Consider the following 14,955-nt stretch of genomic DNA (forward strand, 5'->3'; position numbering starts at 1 on the left):
TCAGCGCTTTCACCCTCTTTAGTGGTCCACAGAGGAGTGGCTTTGGTTAGTTGACTACCCAAATCCTTAGAATGAGTCTCGTAGACTTTTTCGTGCCTAACACCTTTCAGGCCGGAGAGGAAAAGGGGGAGGACCTGAGGGGGAAGGTTTTTCAGCCCCAGAGTGGTTCAGTGTGTTCTGGTGTGAGTCAAAATTGTGGGTCTGCAGCTCTGCTACATTTTATGGGAAAGTCAGTTTCCCACCATTGTGTCCAGACACTGACAGGGCTTCAATGTGCGTGTGTGTGAGTGAGTATGGAAAACAGACTGGATTCAGGGAGCAGCACAGGAAGAGGCTGAATTCAGATAACGCTGGAGCCTCTTGAGGTGAAAGCAGACCACTCTTTGCAAAGCTTTTGAGTGTCTTTCTGGACTGGGGTTGTTTTCTTTTGCTTGCGGCTGTGGAGTGTTGACATCCTGCTATTGAGACGGAGTGTGGCGTTGCCTAGCCAGCGGTGATAGTGGCTGTGCTCAGCTACAGGGCTACATGCCATGGGCTGTGTTTTCTCCCTGCCAGAAGACAGGAGAGATGCTGCCGAGAGGTCTGTAACCTGCTTGCTTTCCTCCCTATCAAAGATGCACATTAACTCTGACCAAGTAAAACTGATGCTTAGTTTCGGGCTCATGGCAGACCTTGAGGTGCGTTTTAATGAAGGTTTGGGAAGTGAATTGCTAATGTGTTGACGTTTTTAAAATCGACCCACTGTTTCCAGAAAGTTGTATGAGATAATAATTTTGTTTTTGTAAATCCCTAATTGCAATGTTCAGTCGACACCAGTAATGAGTCACTGAGAAGGGAAAGAGAAAAAAACAACAACTATCTTATACAAGCCTGACACTGTCAAACTGCATGGGTAAATTAGCTTGAAAGTGGATAATTATTCACTGGATAATTAACTTTACACCATCATATAAGTTTCACGTGTGGGTGCCTGTGTAACTGAAACCCAAAAATTTGTTTTGTTTTTTAGGGGGGGGGGGGCATTTCCATTTCATTTTGTGACAGAGACACACAAGAATGTCAAGGGAGCGAGAGGAGGGCTTGGAAGCATAATATTGTAGATGGCTGCTCCGCAAAAACATTGCTTTCAATACAGTAAGTTTGTTGCATTTGATGCAAACATTTGCAAGACCATCTTCCATTAGATCTGACAGGAATGGTTGAGGTTGAGGGCAAACGTCTTCTTTTAGATTTCCATCTGGAGTTATCTTCGCTCCAAAGTACAAGTGTTAACCACAGGAGCCTGTTTTATGGCGTGTTTGGCATCAGATTCTCATGCCTGAATTCTAGTTGGTTTCTTAAGTTTAAAGTAGTCTGGCTAAGCTGTGTTGCACAGATAAAGGAGCATTGTATGATAGCTTTACATATCCTACTGAGAGGAAAATAAGAATCTGCAATCACATACAGTAGCATGTTTAGATACTCATGTTAGTTTAATCTATTCAATGTTGTGGCAGTCTACCTGGGCAATTACATAATTGATATGAAAAAAAGTAAGGGAAAAGGAGTATCAAAAGAAGAGGAAGAGGAGTGGCACAAACAACCTACACATTTTTGTAGTATCACAATCCCAAGGGAGACTATTAGCTCAGGAAAGCACATGAATGATGTGAATGAAAGAGGAGAGCATGACCTACGTGGCCATTGAGAGCCAGTTTAACAGGGTGAGGACCTTTCTGCTCAATGATTGAATTTGTTTGCAATGTTTTTGGCACAGACTTCATTAAGCCATTTTTTGGGTGAGGCTGAATTACATAAAATAAGTTACTGTAGGAATGTACTGTGAAAGGATTACTATGGTACCTCGACTTAAGACTACAAACCGTACTCTGGCGCTGGTCAAACTTCTATTTGCCATTGAAATCAATTATAGTTTCAATAATTGGTTCCAGAACCTAAACTGTTGTCATAAAAAAACTTTTATTTGGTGCACAATGTGTTAAGCAACATTAACTGTCAGACGTATAAGCAGACGGTGGAAAGAATATGTTTTGTTAAAAACAATTCAACACTCTTCACTTTAATGACAAATGTGGAGGGCTAATAAACATGGTCACAGTCAGCAACTAGCATGAGAAGCAGATGTAGTGGTCTTGATCTTCTTTCAGTGCTCTTTATTGTCAAACATTTCAAATGCCCAGCATCAGTCCTGGGAGCCCTTTGTTTACCAAAGCAAATCAGGATGTAACAACCTACCAAAATATGAGCAACAGCGTTTAACATTACTCAGTCATCTATCATGACACTGACACTAACGCTGGACAAAAATCCATGGGCACCACCTTTGTCTTTTTATCTTAGGATGTGAATCAGGATAACTTCCTGTTGAAATATTCTCTTTTTCCTTATAGCTGTTCTTCTTTCAAAAGAAGTGTTGCATCAGTGCAAAACAGTGGAATACACAGCCTAGGTATACTGAGGTCCACTGACTGCTTGCATGAAATGTCACGTATGATGACTAGTTTTTCAATTAAAAAAAATTTCAACTTTGAGAGATATAGTTCACCAAAATTTTGGTCATACTTGATATTGTACGTGCGTAATTTGGGGTGCTCAAACCTCCAGGTGTAGTTTGAGTAAAATAACAGCACAGTTTTAAGGTTATCAGTTAGGTGTCCAGGATTAGAAAAGCAAGTCAGAATACCGGTAATTAAGAAATAACAAACTTATGTGTCAGGAGCTACTTCAGTCTGCATATATTTATTCATGACAGTTTTAGTCCTGTCTTCTCACACGATTTTCCTAAATGATTGTTGTTGTTTTTTCCAGTTATTCAATAGACAGTTTCACGTTAATCGTTATAGTAGCACCATTAACTGGTTGTGATCTCTTTCAGTGTATGTACTGTGCGCTTGTAACGGTAAATGGTCACTGAAGTTGCAGTTTCAGAGAGCTCTTTGTTTTCTGGATAAAGTAACGTTTTATCATTTTAATTCCTATTTGCAGAACAGACTACAGCTTTTCCCTCAGGCTCTTGATGTTGAATAAAGCGGCCCTGCTCTTTTTTTTCTGCAATACGTTCATTTTCCATACCATAACAAGTTAAACATGTCTTCCTCAGAGCACCCACAACAAGAGAAACGAGTTTCATCGAGAAAATGAAGAAAACGGTAAGTCTTGTTATTTCCAACAATGTCACCATGTACACCGTGGATTACTAAAATTGTTGGTAACAATGCAGGAATGTATTGGAGGGGAGGTAGCTCAGTCCATGAGGACCTGTTCTTTGTTCTTAGGATTGGTCATAGTTTCAAGAAAATACTAATAGTATAATGAAGTTGGACAGGTGGTGGATGAAATGCCAGTCCGCTTCCAAACCGTGAGCTAGCTATGAGAAAACATCCACTGTCTTTCGATTGGAACTAGGTAAACCTGTATAATCTGAGATCTGGATACAAGCGCTGTGTCAAAAAAAAGCCTTTACAAAGTTAATAAAGCTCAAGTTAAGTTGCTGTCTTAGCAATGTTGAACCAAAAATTTGTTCATTGATCTGGTTGTAGTCTGCAGGGGTCTGGAACTGCATTGAGGTCTTTCACCTATTTTGATTACCCTTTCAGCTTTATATGAAAAAACACAATTAAAATAAACATATACTCATTCACTGCCACTCCTCCATGTTAACATGGAAATTTGACTTCAACAGCCGTCAATGGCAGTGAATGAGTTTTAACATAAAACCTGCGGCAGTGTGAATCAAAGCAAAGAATTATCTTTGTAAAGGGTGATTGTGTTTTCCCCCCATCCAGTCAGTGTGCATCGCCGTGTGGTTAGATGTATCATAAATGTGGTTTCGGTGTTTGGGTCTTTGTTTCCTTAGTGCATCCCACATGTATTCACACTTAAAATACCTGTATATGTGATCATAAGTCTCAGAACACATGTAAACTTCAGCACTGAACGGGTCTTATGATGGGCACATAGTTAGTTTTTTGGATTTAGATGGGAGAATGTGGATAATGATTAAAAATAGTTTGGGTTCAATCATGTCATCAATCAAATCATGTGGGTTTACAGCAAATAATTCAGATACAGTGACGATAGTGGAAAATACTTCGGCCCAGTTCTATTTCAGCGTGGCTCTGTTGGTCTGTCCTTGTTGTGAATTCTCATAGCAACGTTGTTTCACTAGTTTTCTTTTCAGTTTCTCTAAACTTTTTTTTATATATCTATCTATCTATATATTCTCCCCCCCCCCCAGGGAAAGAACATCATTGTGTTCTATGGCTCCCAGACCGGCACAGCAGAGGAGTTTGCCAACAGACTGTCCAAAGATGCTCAGCGCTATGGCATGAAAGGAATGGCTGCTGACCCAGAAGAATATGACATGGTAACTTAAAACAGTATACAATATACATGGAGAGTTTCTTCCTTCCATTTTTCTTTTTTTAATACTGCATGCATTTCATCAGATTCTGCAGGGGAAATCTCACATTTGTTGCAAATGCCACACAAATGATAAATTCAGTCAAGTTTTTTATTTTTTATATTATTATATTTAGAAATTCTATACTTTTGTTACTCACTCCTCTCTATCTCTGTCATGTTCTTCAGGGTGAACTGTCTCGTTTGTCTGAGATCAAAAACTCGCTAGCCATATTCTGTATGGCCACCTATGGAGAAGGAGACCCGACAGATAATGCCCAGGATTTCTATGATTGGTTGCAGGAAAATGATGATGAAGACCTCTCTGGACTCAACTTCACGGTGAGGTTAATGATAGAGCAGTTTCATTCCTTCCAGTCTGATCTAGCAAGCCAGTTTCTTTTTAATGGTTGATGTAATCTGAAGTTTTGGTTTATGGTCATTTGCCATAGTAAACATTTGCCGTCAAAGCGTTTATTCAGTCGTTTCCAACTATGAAGCTGCTGATTGTTGCTACCATTGTTTCTCTCTGTCTGTAGCGTTGCGCTAGTTTGTGAAGAATTCAAACAATTTCCTACTGACAATTATTTTAATCCCATTGGGAGGGATACATTGAATTTATTGCCACTACACCAATTTTAGAGTGTTTTGACAGTTGTCCTGTTTATAGCAGTCCATGAGATTTCATTGGGCATACTTGCAGTTTCCTTCTTCATTTTTATGAGGTCATTCCTTCTTTGTGGCTTTCAAGTTGAACATCAGTGAAAGTTATGCATTTCAGCCACTAAAGTATTTATAAATTGATCTAAATCCGAGACTGAAAACTTTGATATCGAGGGATCATAAATGTTTTATCCATATCAACACCCCCTAATGGCGCCTAACGCCTTTGGGGACTTATGCCCTTTTGAAAAAGAAAAATACATCATATCCATTTTCTGAGCCGCTTATCCTCACAAGGGTCAGTTCCACTTAAATTATTCAATATTCATTTAAAAAGTTATAAACTTTGAATCGTTTGTCAATTAACCAACAGAACAAGAACCGTTTAAATGGGTCAACACAACTATTTTCTTTTTCGAGTGTCCATCTATTGAAAGTTTGCGCATAGTATATACATCCATACATAGTATTGTATAACCTGTGAGTAAAACTTTAAATATTAGAAAAATACAAATTATTAATTTGAACGTTATAGCAGCAAGATCACTGACTAGTACTGTCCCATCGGTATATAAATACATAGTATTGTATAGCTTGTGAGCAAAACTTTATATATTAGAAAAACACATTATTCATTTGAATATATTATAGCAACATGATCACTAGCTAGTGCTGTCCCATCTAGGTTATGTGCATGAGCTGATGGAGCCCACTCGGATGAGAGGCAAAACATCTTTTTAAGACAGTCTTAAAAGTCCAGTTGTGATTGATTTAATGCCCTAAGAATGAAATGACCTGGATGAAAGGGAATATTCACAGGCATATATATACACACATACACCAGCATTCAAACATTTGTACGCATTTCCTATCAATGTGCATAATTGTTCTTTTCATTAAATTACTTGAAAGAACAGACACAAATTTCCACTTTGAGTAAGACACTTTTTTTCAGAGCAAAACCGTTACATACAGTACTGTAGCTTGAAAAAATTTGAGACCTATGTACTGTAATGCCATGCCAAGCGAGCAATTTCAGTAACACATCGTGCACTTCAGGTGAACTGTCAACTGTTCTAAATATGAGTAGCTTGCTCCATTGACACCACATGTTCCCCATTTCTCATCTGAATTCTTTGCCTGCAGGTATTTTCTTTGGGCAACAAGACGTATGAGCATTACAACGCAATGGGGAAATATGTTGACAAAAGGTTGGAAGAACTTGGGGCCAAGCGCATCTTTGACCTTGGTTTAGGAGATGATGATTGCAAGTAAGTGAGGAAAAAACTATACCATTTCTAATGGGTTGGATGCCAGGAATAACGTAATGTATGTGTCATCATATTTTAAAGTGACCTGAATAATTTGTGACTGTTAAAGATTCACTTGTTGAATGATTAAGGGTTCTGTTCAGCAGCTCAACTAACATGCCTTTTTTTTTTTCCTCTTAGTTTGGAAGAGGACTTTGTCTCATGGCGAGAGCAGTTTTGGCCTGCTGTTTGTGAGCACTTTGGAGTGGAAGCCTTAGGAGATGACTCAAGGTGCATGTGTAGTCTTTGCAATATTTTATATTGTTCCTGTTGTTTTGACTAGACTTTCACAGGTAAAGTATACCTTATCTTATGACATAATGACACACAAGCTATTTTTCTTTCTTGTGTGGATGATGCGTTTTGTAAAATATGAAGTGTAATTTAAGTTCATGTACCGGTAAAGGCTAACTTAAAGTACTGTTTGGTCACATAGCATACGGCAGTATGAGCTGAAGGAGCACACTGACATCAACATGAATAAAGTGTTCACAGGAGAGATTGGCCGTCTGAAGAGTTTTGAGGTCCAGAAGCCGTAAGTACTGTGGCAGAGGAATCTGTGTGCAGCAAAGTTTACTGTAGGTCATTAAAAGCTTGTTGCCTCCTAGTGGACATTCGTAAAGAATATCCATTAAGCTACAACCCCAATTCCAATGAAGTTGGGACGTTGTGTTAAACATAAATAAAAACAGAATACAATGATTTGGAAATCACATTAGACCTATATTTAATTGAATTTCCTACAAAGACAAGATATTTAATGTTCAAACTGATAAACTTTGTTTTTAGCAAATAATCATTAACTTAGAATTTTATGGCTGCAACACGTTCCAAAAAAGCTGGGACAGGTGGCAAAAAAGACTGAGAAAGTTGAGGAATGCTCATCAAACACCTGTTTGGAATATCCCACAGGTGAACAGGCTAATTGGGAACAGGTGGGTGCCATGATTGGGTATAAAATGAGCTTCCCTGAATTGCTCAGTCATTCACAAGCAAAGATGGGACCAGGTACACCTCTTTGTGAACAAGTGCGTTAGAAAATAGTCGAACAGTTTAAGGACCATGTTCCTCAACGTACAATTGCAAGGAATTTAGGGATTTCATCATCTACGGATAATATAATCAAAAGGTTCAGAGAATCTGGAGAAATCACTGCCTGTAAAACCAACAACCAACCAAGGGCAAAAACCAACATTGAATGCCCGTGACCTTCGATCCCTCAGGCAGCACTGCATCAAAAACTGAAATCACTGTGTAAAGGATCTTACCACATGGGCTCAGGAACACTTCAGAAAACCAGTGTCAGTAAATACAGTTCGGCGCTACATCCGTAACTTGAAACTCTACGATGCAAACCAAAAGCCATTTATCAACAACACCCAGAAACGCCACCAGCTTCTCTGGCCCCGAGCTCATCTAAGATGGACTGATGCAAAGTGGAAAAGTGTTCTGTGGTCCGACAGGCCACATTTGAAATTGTTTTTGGAAATTATGGACGTCGTGTCCTCCGGGGCAATGAAGAAAAGAACCAACCGGACATTTATGGACGCAAAGTTCAAAAGCCAGCATCTGTGATGGTATGGGGCTGTGTTAGTGCTATTGGCATGGGTAACTTACACATCTGTGAAGGCACCATTAATGCTGAAAGTACATACAGGTTTTGGAGAAACATGCTGCCATCCAAGCAACATCTTTTTCATGGACACCCCTGCTTATTTCAGCAAGACAATGCCAAACCACATTCTGCACGTGTTACAACGGCGTGGCTTCGTAGTAAAAGAGTGCGGATACTAGACTGGCCTGCCTGCAGTCCAGACGTGTTTCCCATTGAAAATGTGGCACATTATGAAGCGTAAAATACGACAATGGAGACCCCGGACTGTTGAACAGCTGAAGCTGTACATCAAGCCAGAATGGGAAAGAATTCCACCTACAAAGCTTCAATAATTAGTGTCCTCAGTTCCCAAACGTTTATTGAATGTTGTTAAAAGAAAAAGTGATGTAACACAGTGGTAAACATGACCCTGCCCCAGCTTTTTTGGAACATGTTGCAGCCATAAAATAAAAGTTAATGATTATTTGCTAAAAACAATAAAGTTCATCAATTTGAACATGAAATGTCTTTGTAGTGTATTCAATTAAATATGTCGAACACGATTTGCAAATCATTGTATTCTGTTTTTATTTATGTTGAACACAACGTCCCAACTTCATTGGAATTGGGGTTGTAGATTGCAACACTACTTTTATTTTTGTACTCTGAAATGTATTATATATGAAATTTATTATATAAAATTCTGCCTTGGTATAATCTGAACATTTGGCATTTAAAATATGATGCATGTTGAGCGTAAAAAAAAAAAAAAGAGAGACCCATAATTTCACAATTTTACCACAGAATATTTTAAATATTCCTTATGATTACAGTATTGTTAAATCGCCGTTTTATGCTAAGGTGTTCTACTCTCATTTGCAGGCCATATGATTCTAAAAATCCCTTTTTGGCCCCAGTCACTGTCAACCGTAAACTCAATAAAGGTGGTGAGAGGCATCTGATGCACCTTGAATTGGACATTTCAGGCTCCAAGATCAGGTGAAAGTTTTGGGGTTCATGGGGTTTGTGCCTTAATGAAAGCTGATAAAGCTCAGTACTTGTCATCTTTCTAACATATGCCCAAAGTCTAACTTGTGATATTCTGTAATTGCAGATACGAGTCAGGAGACCATGTGGCTGTTTTTCCTACAAACGATGCAGTGTTGGTGAATAAATTGGGACAAGTCCTTGGTGTGGACCTTGATGTGGTTATGTCTCTGAACAACCTCGATGGTATGGCATTGAAAGCACAAAGTGCTTTGACTTAACAGGCTCCTGACTCTAATCCATCATGAAATTTCCCCCCTGATATCTGCACTTCCACAATTGCTCACTTATAATTACAGCAACTAGGTTTTGAATTCATTCTACTATAATAATTAATACTGATTTGAGCAATGATGGATTAATATCTGATTTATGATGATGGCTATAAATACAAGATAATGGAGCATAGCACCATTTACACATTTTATAATACAATGAAATTATATAGATGTAACTAATCTATACATATCAAATCATGTATATTTTTCAGAGGAGTCCAATAAAAAGCACCCGTTCCCATGCCCAACAACATACCGGACAGCTCTGACTCACTACCTCGACATGACACAGTCTCCTCGCACCAATGTCCTCTATGAATTGGCCCAGTATGCGTCAGACCCCAAAGAACAGGAGAATATGCGCAAGATGGCCTCCTCCTCCCCTCAGGGCAAAGTCAGTAGGGGTTTTTTTTTTTTTTTTTTTTTTTTTTTTTTTAAAAGAAAGTTGGTCAACATTCATGTGGATACATTCAAATGTTCAGCAATAATGGTTGTAGATTGAACACAATTAATTTATAGTCTGCCCTCAGTGTTTATCGCTCATAGTTGAAAATGTAATCTTACACCTTGACATTGTGTAGCTTCACACATTTACAATCACAGAGAAATACTGAGAGAGTGAATTTTTACGCAATGGACTGTATGTATTCATCGTTGTAGCTGAGAAATTGGAGCATCCTCAGGACTTAGACATCTAGATAACCTGCTTCAGATGTCCTTAGTTTGTTGGTCCTTACTTGCTTTGTAGGTAAGGCTTTTTCTCATAAGCCTCCATGCTATATCTGCTCTCATTTGGTGATGATTAAAAATTCCATGAATGTCCGTCTGTGCGGACTGAATCCAGTAAGAGAACCGTATTTTATTTTGGAATGACCTTCAGAGTCGACACAAACTAGCCTCGTTGGTCTCTTTTTATAGTTTTAAATGAAAATGTTTTGTTTTCTGTTTTCTGTCTTCAGGCACTCTACCAGAGCTGGGTGTTGGAACCCTGTAGAAACATTCTTGCCATTCTGGAGGACATGCCCTCTTTAAGGCCCCCCATTGACCACCTGTGTGAGCTGCTGCCTCGTCTCCAGGCTCGCTATTACTCCATAGCCTCCTCCTCTAAAGTATGTCTCACTTTTGCTAACGAATTGAATGCAGCAGCAATTTACATGTATACACAAGTCGTATCTTCTTTGTTCCACAGGTTCACCCAAACAGCATCCACATCTGTGCCGTGGTGGTGGAATACAAGACCAAGACGAACCGTATCAACAAGGGAGTGGCCACCAACTGGCTGAAGAACAAGCTGGTCACTGACAATGGTCACAAATCTACTGTTCCCATGTATATCCGCAAGTCTCAGTTCCGCCTACCCTTCAAGGCCAGCGTCCCGGTAATCATGATTGGTCCAGGGACAGGAATTGCTCCCTTCATGGGGTTCATCCAGGAGAGGGGCTGGCTCAAAGAGCAAGGTATATCTGCAGAGGTCATGTGGCCTTGTTTGTCTAAACTTTCTCAAAATCAGGTCTCCACAAGGTTAAAATGACAAAAGGAGATTTCTGAGTACTTGGAACAGTTTGTCCTACCTAAACACACAGCAATACACAGATGGTGACATAGTATAGTCTGCCTCTCTAACCAGCCAAAGGACATTTTTTGGGCCTTTATGTAAAAAAAGTGTCAAATAATCGGCAACTGTGAAGAAATAGCACACACATTGATGTTTTGTTTCTGCTGTCCGTGTGCAGGCAAGGAAGTTGGAGAGACGGTGTTGTTCTATGGCTGCAGACATAAAAATGAAGATTATCTCTACCAGGAGGAGCTAGAGGAGGCGGAGAAGAATGAAGTCCTAACAAGGCTTAATGTAGCCTTCTCCCGAGACCAGGAGCAAAAGGTACAATCTGTGACTCTCATGACTCGCTAGTATAAAGTTTTCCTCAAAGCCTATAAAATACCACCTGACTCTCATAAAATTGCAGTCTGAAGTTTTTCTTATTTGCTGTTTTCTACATGCAAGGTTTATGTGCAACACCTCTTGAAGAAAAATAAGGAGGACATCTGGAAGCTCATTCACTCAGTAAATGCCCATATCTACATTTGTGGGTATGCATTTATTCATTGTTCATTTATGGTCTGAATAGTTGACAGATTTTGTTGTTGTTGTTTTATTCCAGCAGTTGTATTTAAAAACATATAGCAAAAGAAAACTTATATTTATGTTAAGGTACAGGGCAGTGGAAACAATTGCTTTGGAGTACGTATACCCTCTTAGTGGTGAAAATAGTCTCATTCACTAGTCGCTTACACCGCTATTTCCCTGTTGATGGACGCATGGAAAAATGGCAAAGTGAAAACCCATGAATACAAAACAACAAGTCTAACCATGTGCGTTTTACTTTTTAGGGATGCAAGGAACATGGCAAAGGATGTGCAGGTGGCCTTCTATGAGATAGCAGAGGAGCTTGAAGGCATGACACGCACCCAGGCCACAGACTACATCAAGAAACTGATGACCAAGGGACGCTACTCACAAGACGTGTGGAGTTAAAACCGTCAAACCCGGCCTTAATCTCACTTCTCAAGTGGTTGTTTTTAATTTGTGGCATCTGGTTTTTTTTTAGATCTTATTTTATTTGGACTGAATATGAAAATATTTAACACACTTTCATTTTCATTGTGGTTCATGAAGCTAAAGGTGGAAGCCCTACCTCTGCAGGTTATTGAGTAAACCCATTGCACAGCTTTATTCTCGTACTCATCTGTGTAATATTGTGTAATTGGATCACCAGCACTTGTTCTTCAGCCTCCTAAAGCACTGTGCGGGTCCCCTTTGCTGTTAACGATAATACAACCAAACATCCATCCATCCATTTTCTGCACCGCTTATCCTCACTCGGTTCGCGGGCGTGCTAGAGCCTATCCCAGCTATCTTTGGACAAGAGGCGGGATACACCATGAACTGGTCACTAGCCAATCGAAGGGCACATAGATAAATGACCATTCGCGCGCGCACTCACACCTACGGGTAATTCAGTCTTCAATTCACCTACTGTGCATGTTTTTGGGATGTGGGAGGAACCCGGAGTACCCGGAGAAAACCCACGCAGACACGGGGGGAACGTGCAAGCTCCACACGGGAAACTGCATTTTAACCCGGGTCCTCTGAACTTTGAGGCAGATGTGCTAACCAGTCGCCCACCTTGCCACCACAACCAAACATGTTCAAAAATACAAAGATTTTGAGGGAAATATTTTAATTAACTAGCATCAATAGTACAACATAATGTTCAGCTTTGTGTTTTGACAAGGGACTTTTACTGCTTCGCTTAGTCAGTAATTAACTTGAGATGCAGGTATGTGATGCAAAGGGGATTCTTTAATGTATTTTGTTTTTATACAAGCATGCAGTTGAGAGAGAAAAATACGAAAATGTACAGGTACACTGTTAATACGTGTTAAAAATCTGACCTGTAACAATGTCTGGCCTCGTAGATGTTTTTTAATGCATTTGACTGACAAATATGAAGCGGTTTGTTCAGTGCTCGTAACACTGAAACAGAGCTGGCTGTACGTTTTGATGGAACTGATGTATATATTGTTCAGTCACTTATACAACAATGAAGAGGAGGAGGAAACATTTCTCTCTACCTGGTGTACGTGTGTGTGTTTTCCCTACAATTTATGTGAAGCCTGGATTTGAAGAGAACAAATGTTGACATTCTGCCAGCCAGCTAGAGTGCAGCCTGTGCCTTTTAAACACTGCCTTAGATATTGGTAAACATTTCTTTCCTATTTTTTATTTCCATTCGGAATGTTTCATGTACTTTAACCTGAAACTCTTTACTGCCTACTGTCCTTGTTCTCCAGTCTTCTTTATGCTAAAATTGTTTGATCACAAGGCCTGCCTTTTTTATATATAAATTAATAAAAATTTAATAATTTGTCAGCTTGAGTTCTTCATTGCAGAAACCGTTGCATTAGAGTTGGTCATTGAAGCCAAACAATATATAGTAATATTATATATAAAATATAGATGATCAGTTTTGGTCTTTTCAGCATTCAGAGCAACCTTGCTATAGCTCCTGAGCAGCAGAAACTACATAGTTTACATAAAGCAGTGGTTCTCAAACTGGGATCACTGGGTCTTCGAGCTGTAGGTTGGGGGTTCACAAAATAATTTGTGACAAATTGTATCGTATCATTTTGGTTATTAAGGATATACTTTCGTATGGAGGCCGACGCACCAATTAAATATAGAACCAATTACTTCTCCCTGCCTTAGCTTTGGAAGCACTAAAAGCTCTGATTTGATTGTGATGTATCATATAAATGTGACATCCCTGCTTGGGCACAGCTCTCAGGCTTTTTTCTTATCTAGAGTTGTACAGATGAGGCAAGGTGACATTGGTAAAATATTTGTGGCCTTGCAGCACATACCTCAGGTCAAAAGTTCCCAACATGAAGCTAAATCACTGATTTTGCAATTATAAATTTGGACCATGTCTTTGGCTGACTGTGATTGCCTTCCACCGGGCGCAGTCACCCTGGAACAGGAAAGGGTCATCCACAAACTATGAATTTATATTTACCTGAATAATTACTTGATTAAGATGTGTGAGTCATACGGAAAACAATGTGAAAGTGATTCTGCTCATTTTGCTGTTAGCGAGAATTGAAGTTGGTAGTCGCTCTTGTGAAAAAAAAAATATGTCACAAGAGGTGTCGGAAAAGTCACTGAATAGTGACAAAATATACACTTACTGTGCTCTTGTACACTTTCTCCTGTCTGTTCGGAGCCACTTTCGTAGTAGCCTATATTTACATTTTTGGGGAGTACTGAGGAAAAACAGAATAACATAAAATAGTTAAATATTTGGATTGAGGTAGTTTATGTAAGTTTTTTAAACTAAAGGTTTTTCACATTTTACATAGACTTAATTATTCAATTTGATTTTATTTGTTCTTGCACTTTATTGTTGTTCTTGCTGTTGCAGAATGTTAGGCCTCAATGATATTCAGTATTCCACTTAATGCTTTTTCACTTGGAATACTGTGTGTAAATCCACCCAAGTCCGGTTTGGGAGTGTTGTGTAATGTTATTATTTATTATGCTCATAAATGATTTGACTATCCGTGGGCAACTCCAGAGTGGAAGAGATTCCAACCCCTCTTGAGAGGACTGGTACCAGAGCCCAAGCCGTGTGTGGAGGCGAGCCCGACTATATCTAGTTGGAACTTCTCGACCTCACACACCAGCTCGGGCTCCTTCCCTGCCAGAGAGGTGACATTCCACATCCAGAGAGCCAGCTTCTGTAGCCAGGGATCGGATCGCATGGTCCTTGCCTTCGGCCGCTGCCCAGCACACACTGCACCCGACCCCCATGGCCTCTCCCACAGGTGGTGAGCTCATGGGAACGGGGACCCACGTTACCCTTTCGGGCTGTGCAGGGGTGCAGGCCCGGCCACCAGGCGCTCGCCTTCGACCCCCACCTCCAGGCCTGGCTCCAGAGGGGTGACCCGCATCTGGGCAAGGGAAAAACGTCTTCCTAAATTGTTTGTCATCAAAGGGGTTTTTGGAGCTTTGCTATGTCTGGTCCCTCACCGAGGACCCGTTTGCCATGGGTGAACCTGCCAGGGGCATAAAGCCCCAGACAACTTAGCTCCTAGGCCCATTGGG

At 40.0% G+C, this 14,955-nt stretch overlaps 1 protein-coding gene across 4 annotated transcripts in view; it reads left to right on the forward strand.

Moving 5' to 3' along the window:
• porb (P450 (cytochrome) oxidoreductase b) overlaps positions 1-13,219 on the forward strand; it is a 35,877-nt gene extending 22,658 nt beyond the window's left edge. For 3 of the 4 annotated variants that reach the window (XM_061780935.1, XM_061780933.1, XM_061780934.1), the window contains exons 3-16: positions 3,101-3,149; positions 4,238-4,366; positions 4,591-4,743; positions 6,211-6,335; positions 6,516-6,605; positions 6,811-6,909; positions 8,851-8,967; positions 9,083-9,201; positions 9,506-9,687; positions 10,253-10,402; positions 10,483-10,750; positions 11,027-11,172; positions 11,296-11,381; positions 11,682-13,219. In XM_061780935.1, coding sequence (XP_061636919.1) covers positions 3,101-3,149; positions 4,238-4,366; positions 4,591-4,743; positions 6,211-6,335; positions 6,516-6,605; positions 6,811-6,909; positions 8,851-8,967; positions 9,083-9,201; positions 9,506-9,687; positions 10,253-10,402; positions 10,483-10,750; positions 11,027-11,172; positions 11,296-11,381; positions 11,682-11,826 — 1,858 coding nt within the window. In that variant the 3' untranslated portion in view covers positions 11,827-13,219. Of the gene's footprint in view, positions 1-127; positions 581-3,100; positions 3,150-4,237; positions 4,367-4,590; positions 4,744-6,210; positions 6,336-6,515; positions 6,606-6,810; positions 6,910-8,850; positions 8,968-9,082; positions 9,202-9,505; positions 9,688-10,252; positions 10,403-10,482; positions 10,751-11,026; positions 11,173-11,295; positions 11,382-11,681 lie in introns of those variants that run through there. The other variant, XM_061780936.1, reaches the window with a different exon arrangement.
• The last annotated feature ends 1,736 nt before the right edge of the window (positions 13,220-14,955 follow it).

The sequence above is a fragment of the Phyllopteryx taeniolatus genome, chromosome 8, assembly GCF_024500385.1.
Source record: "Phyllopteryx taeniolatus isolate TA_2022b chromosome 8, UOR_Ptae_1.2, whole genome shotgun sequence".
Taxonomy (NCBI): domain Eukaryota; kingdom Metazoa; phylum Chordata; class Actinopteri; order Syngnathiformes; family Syngnathidae; genus Phyllopteryx; species Phyllopteryx taeniolatus.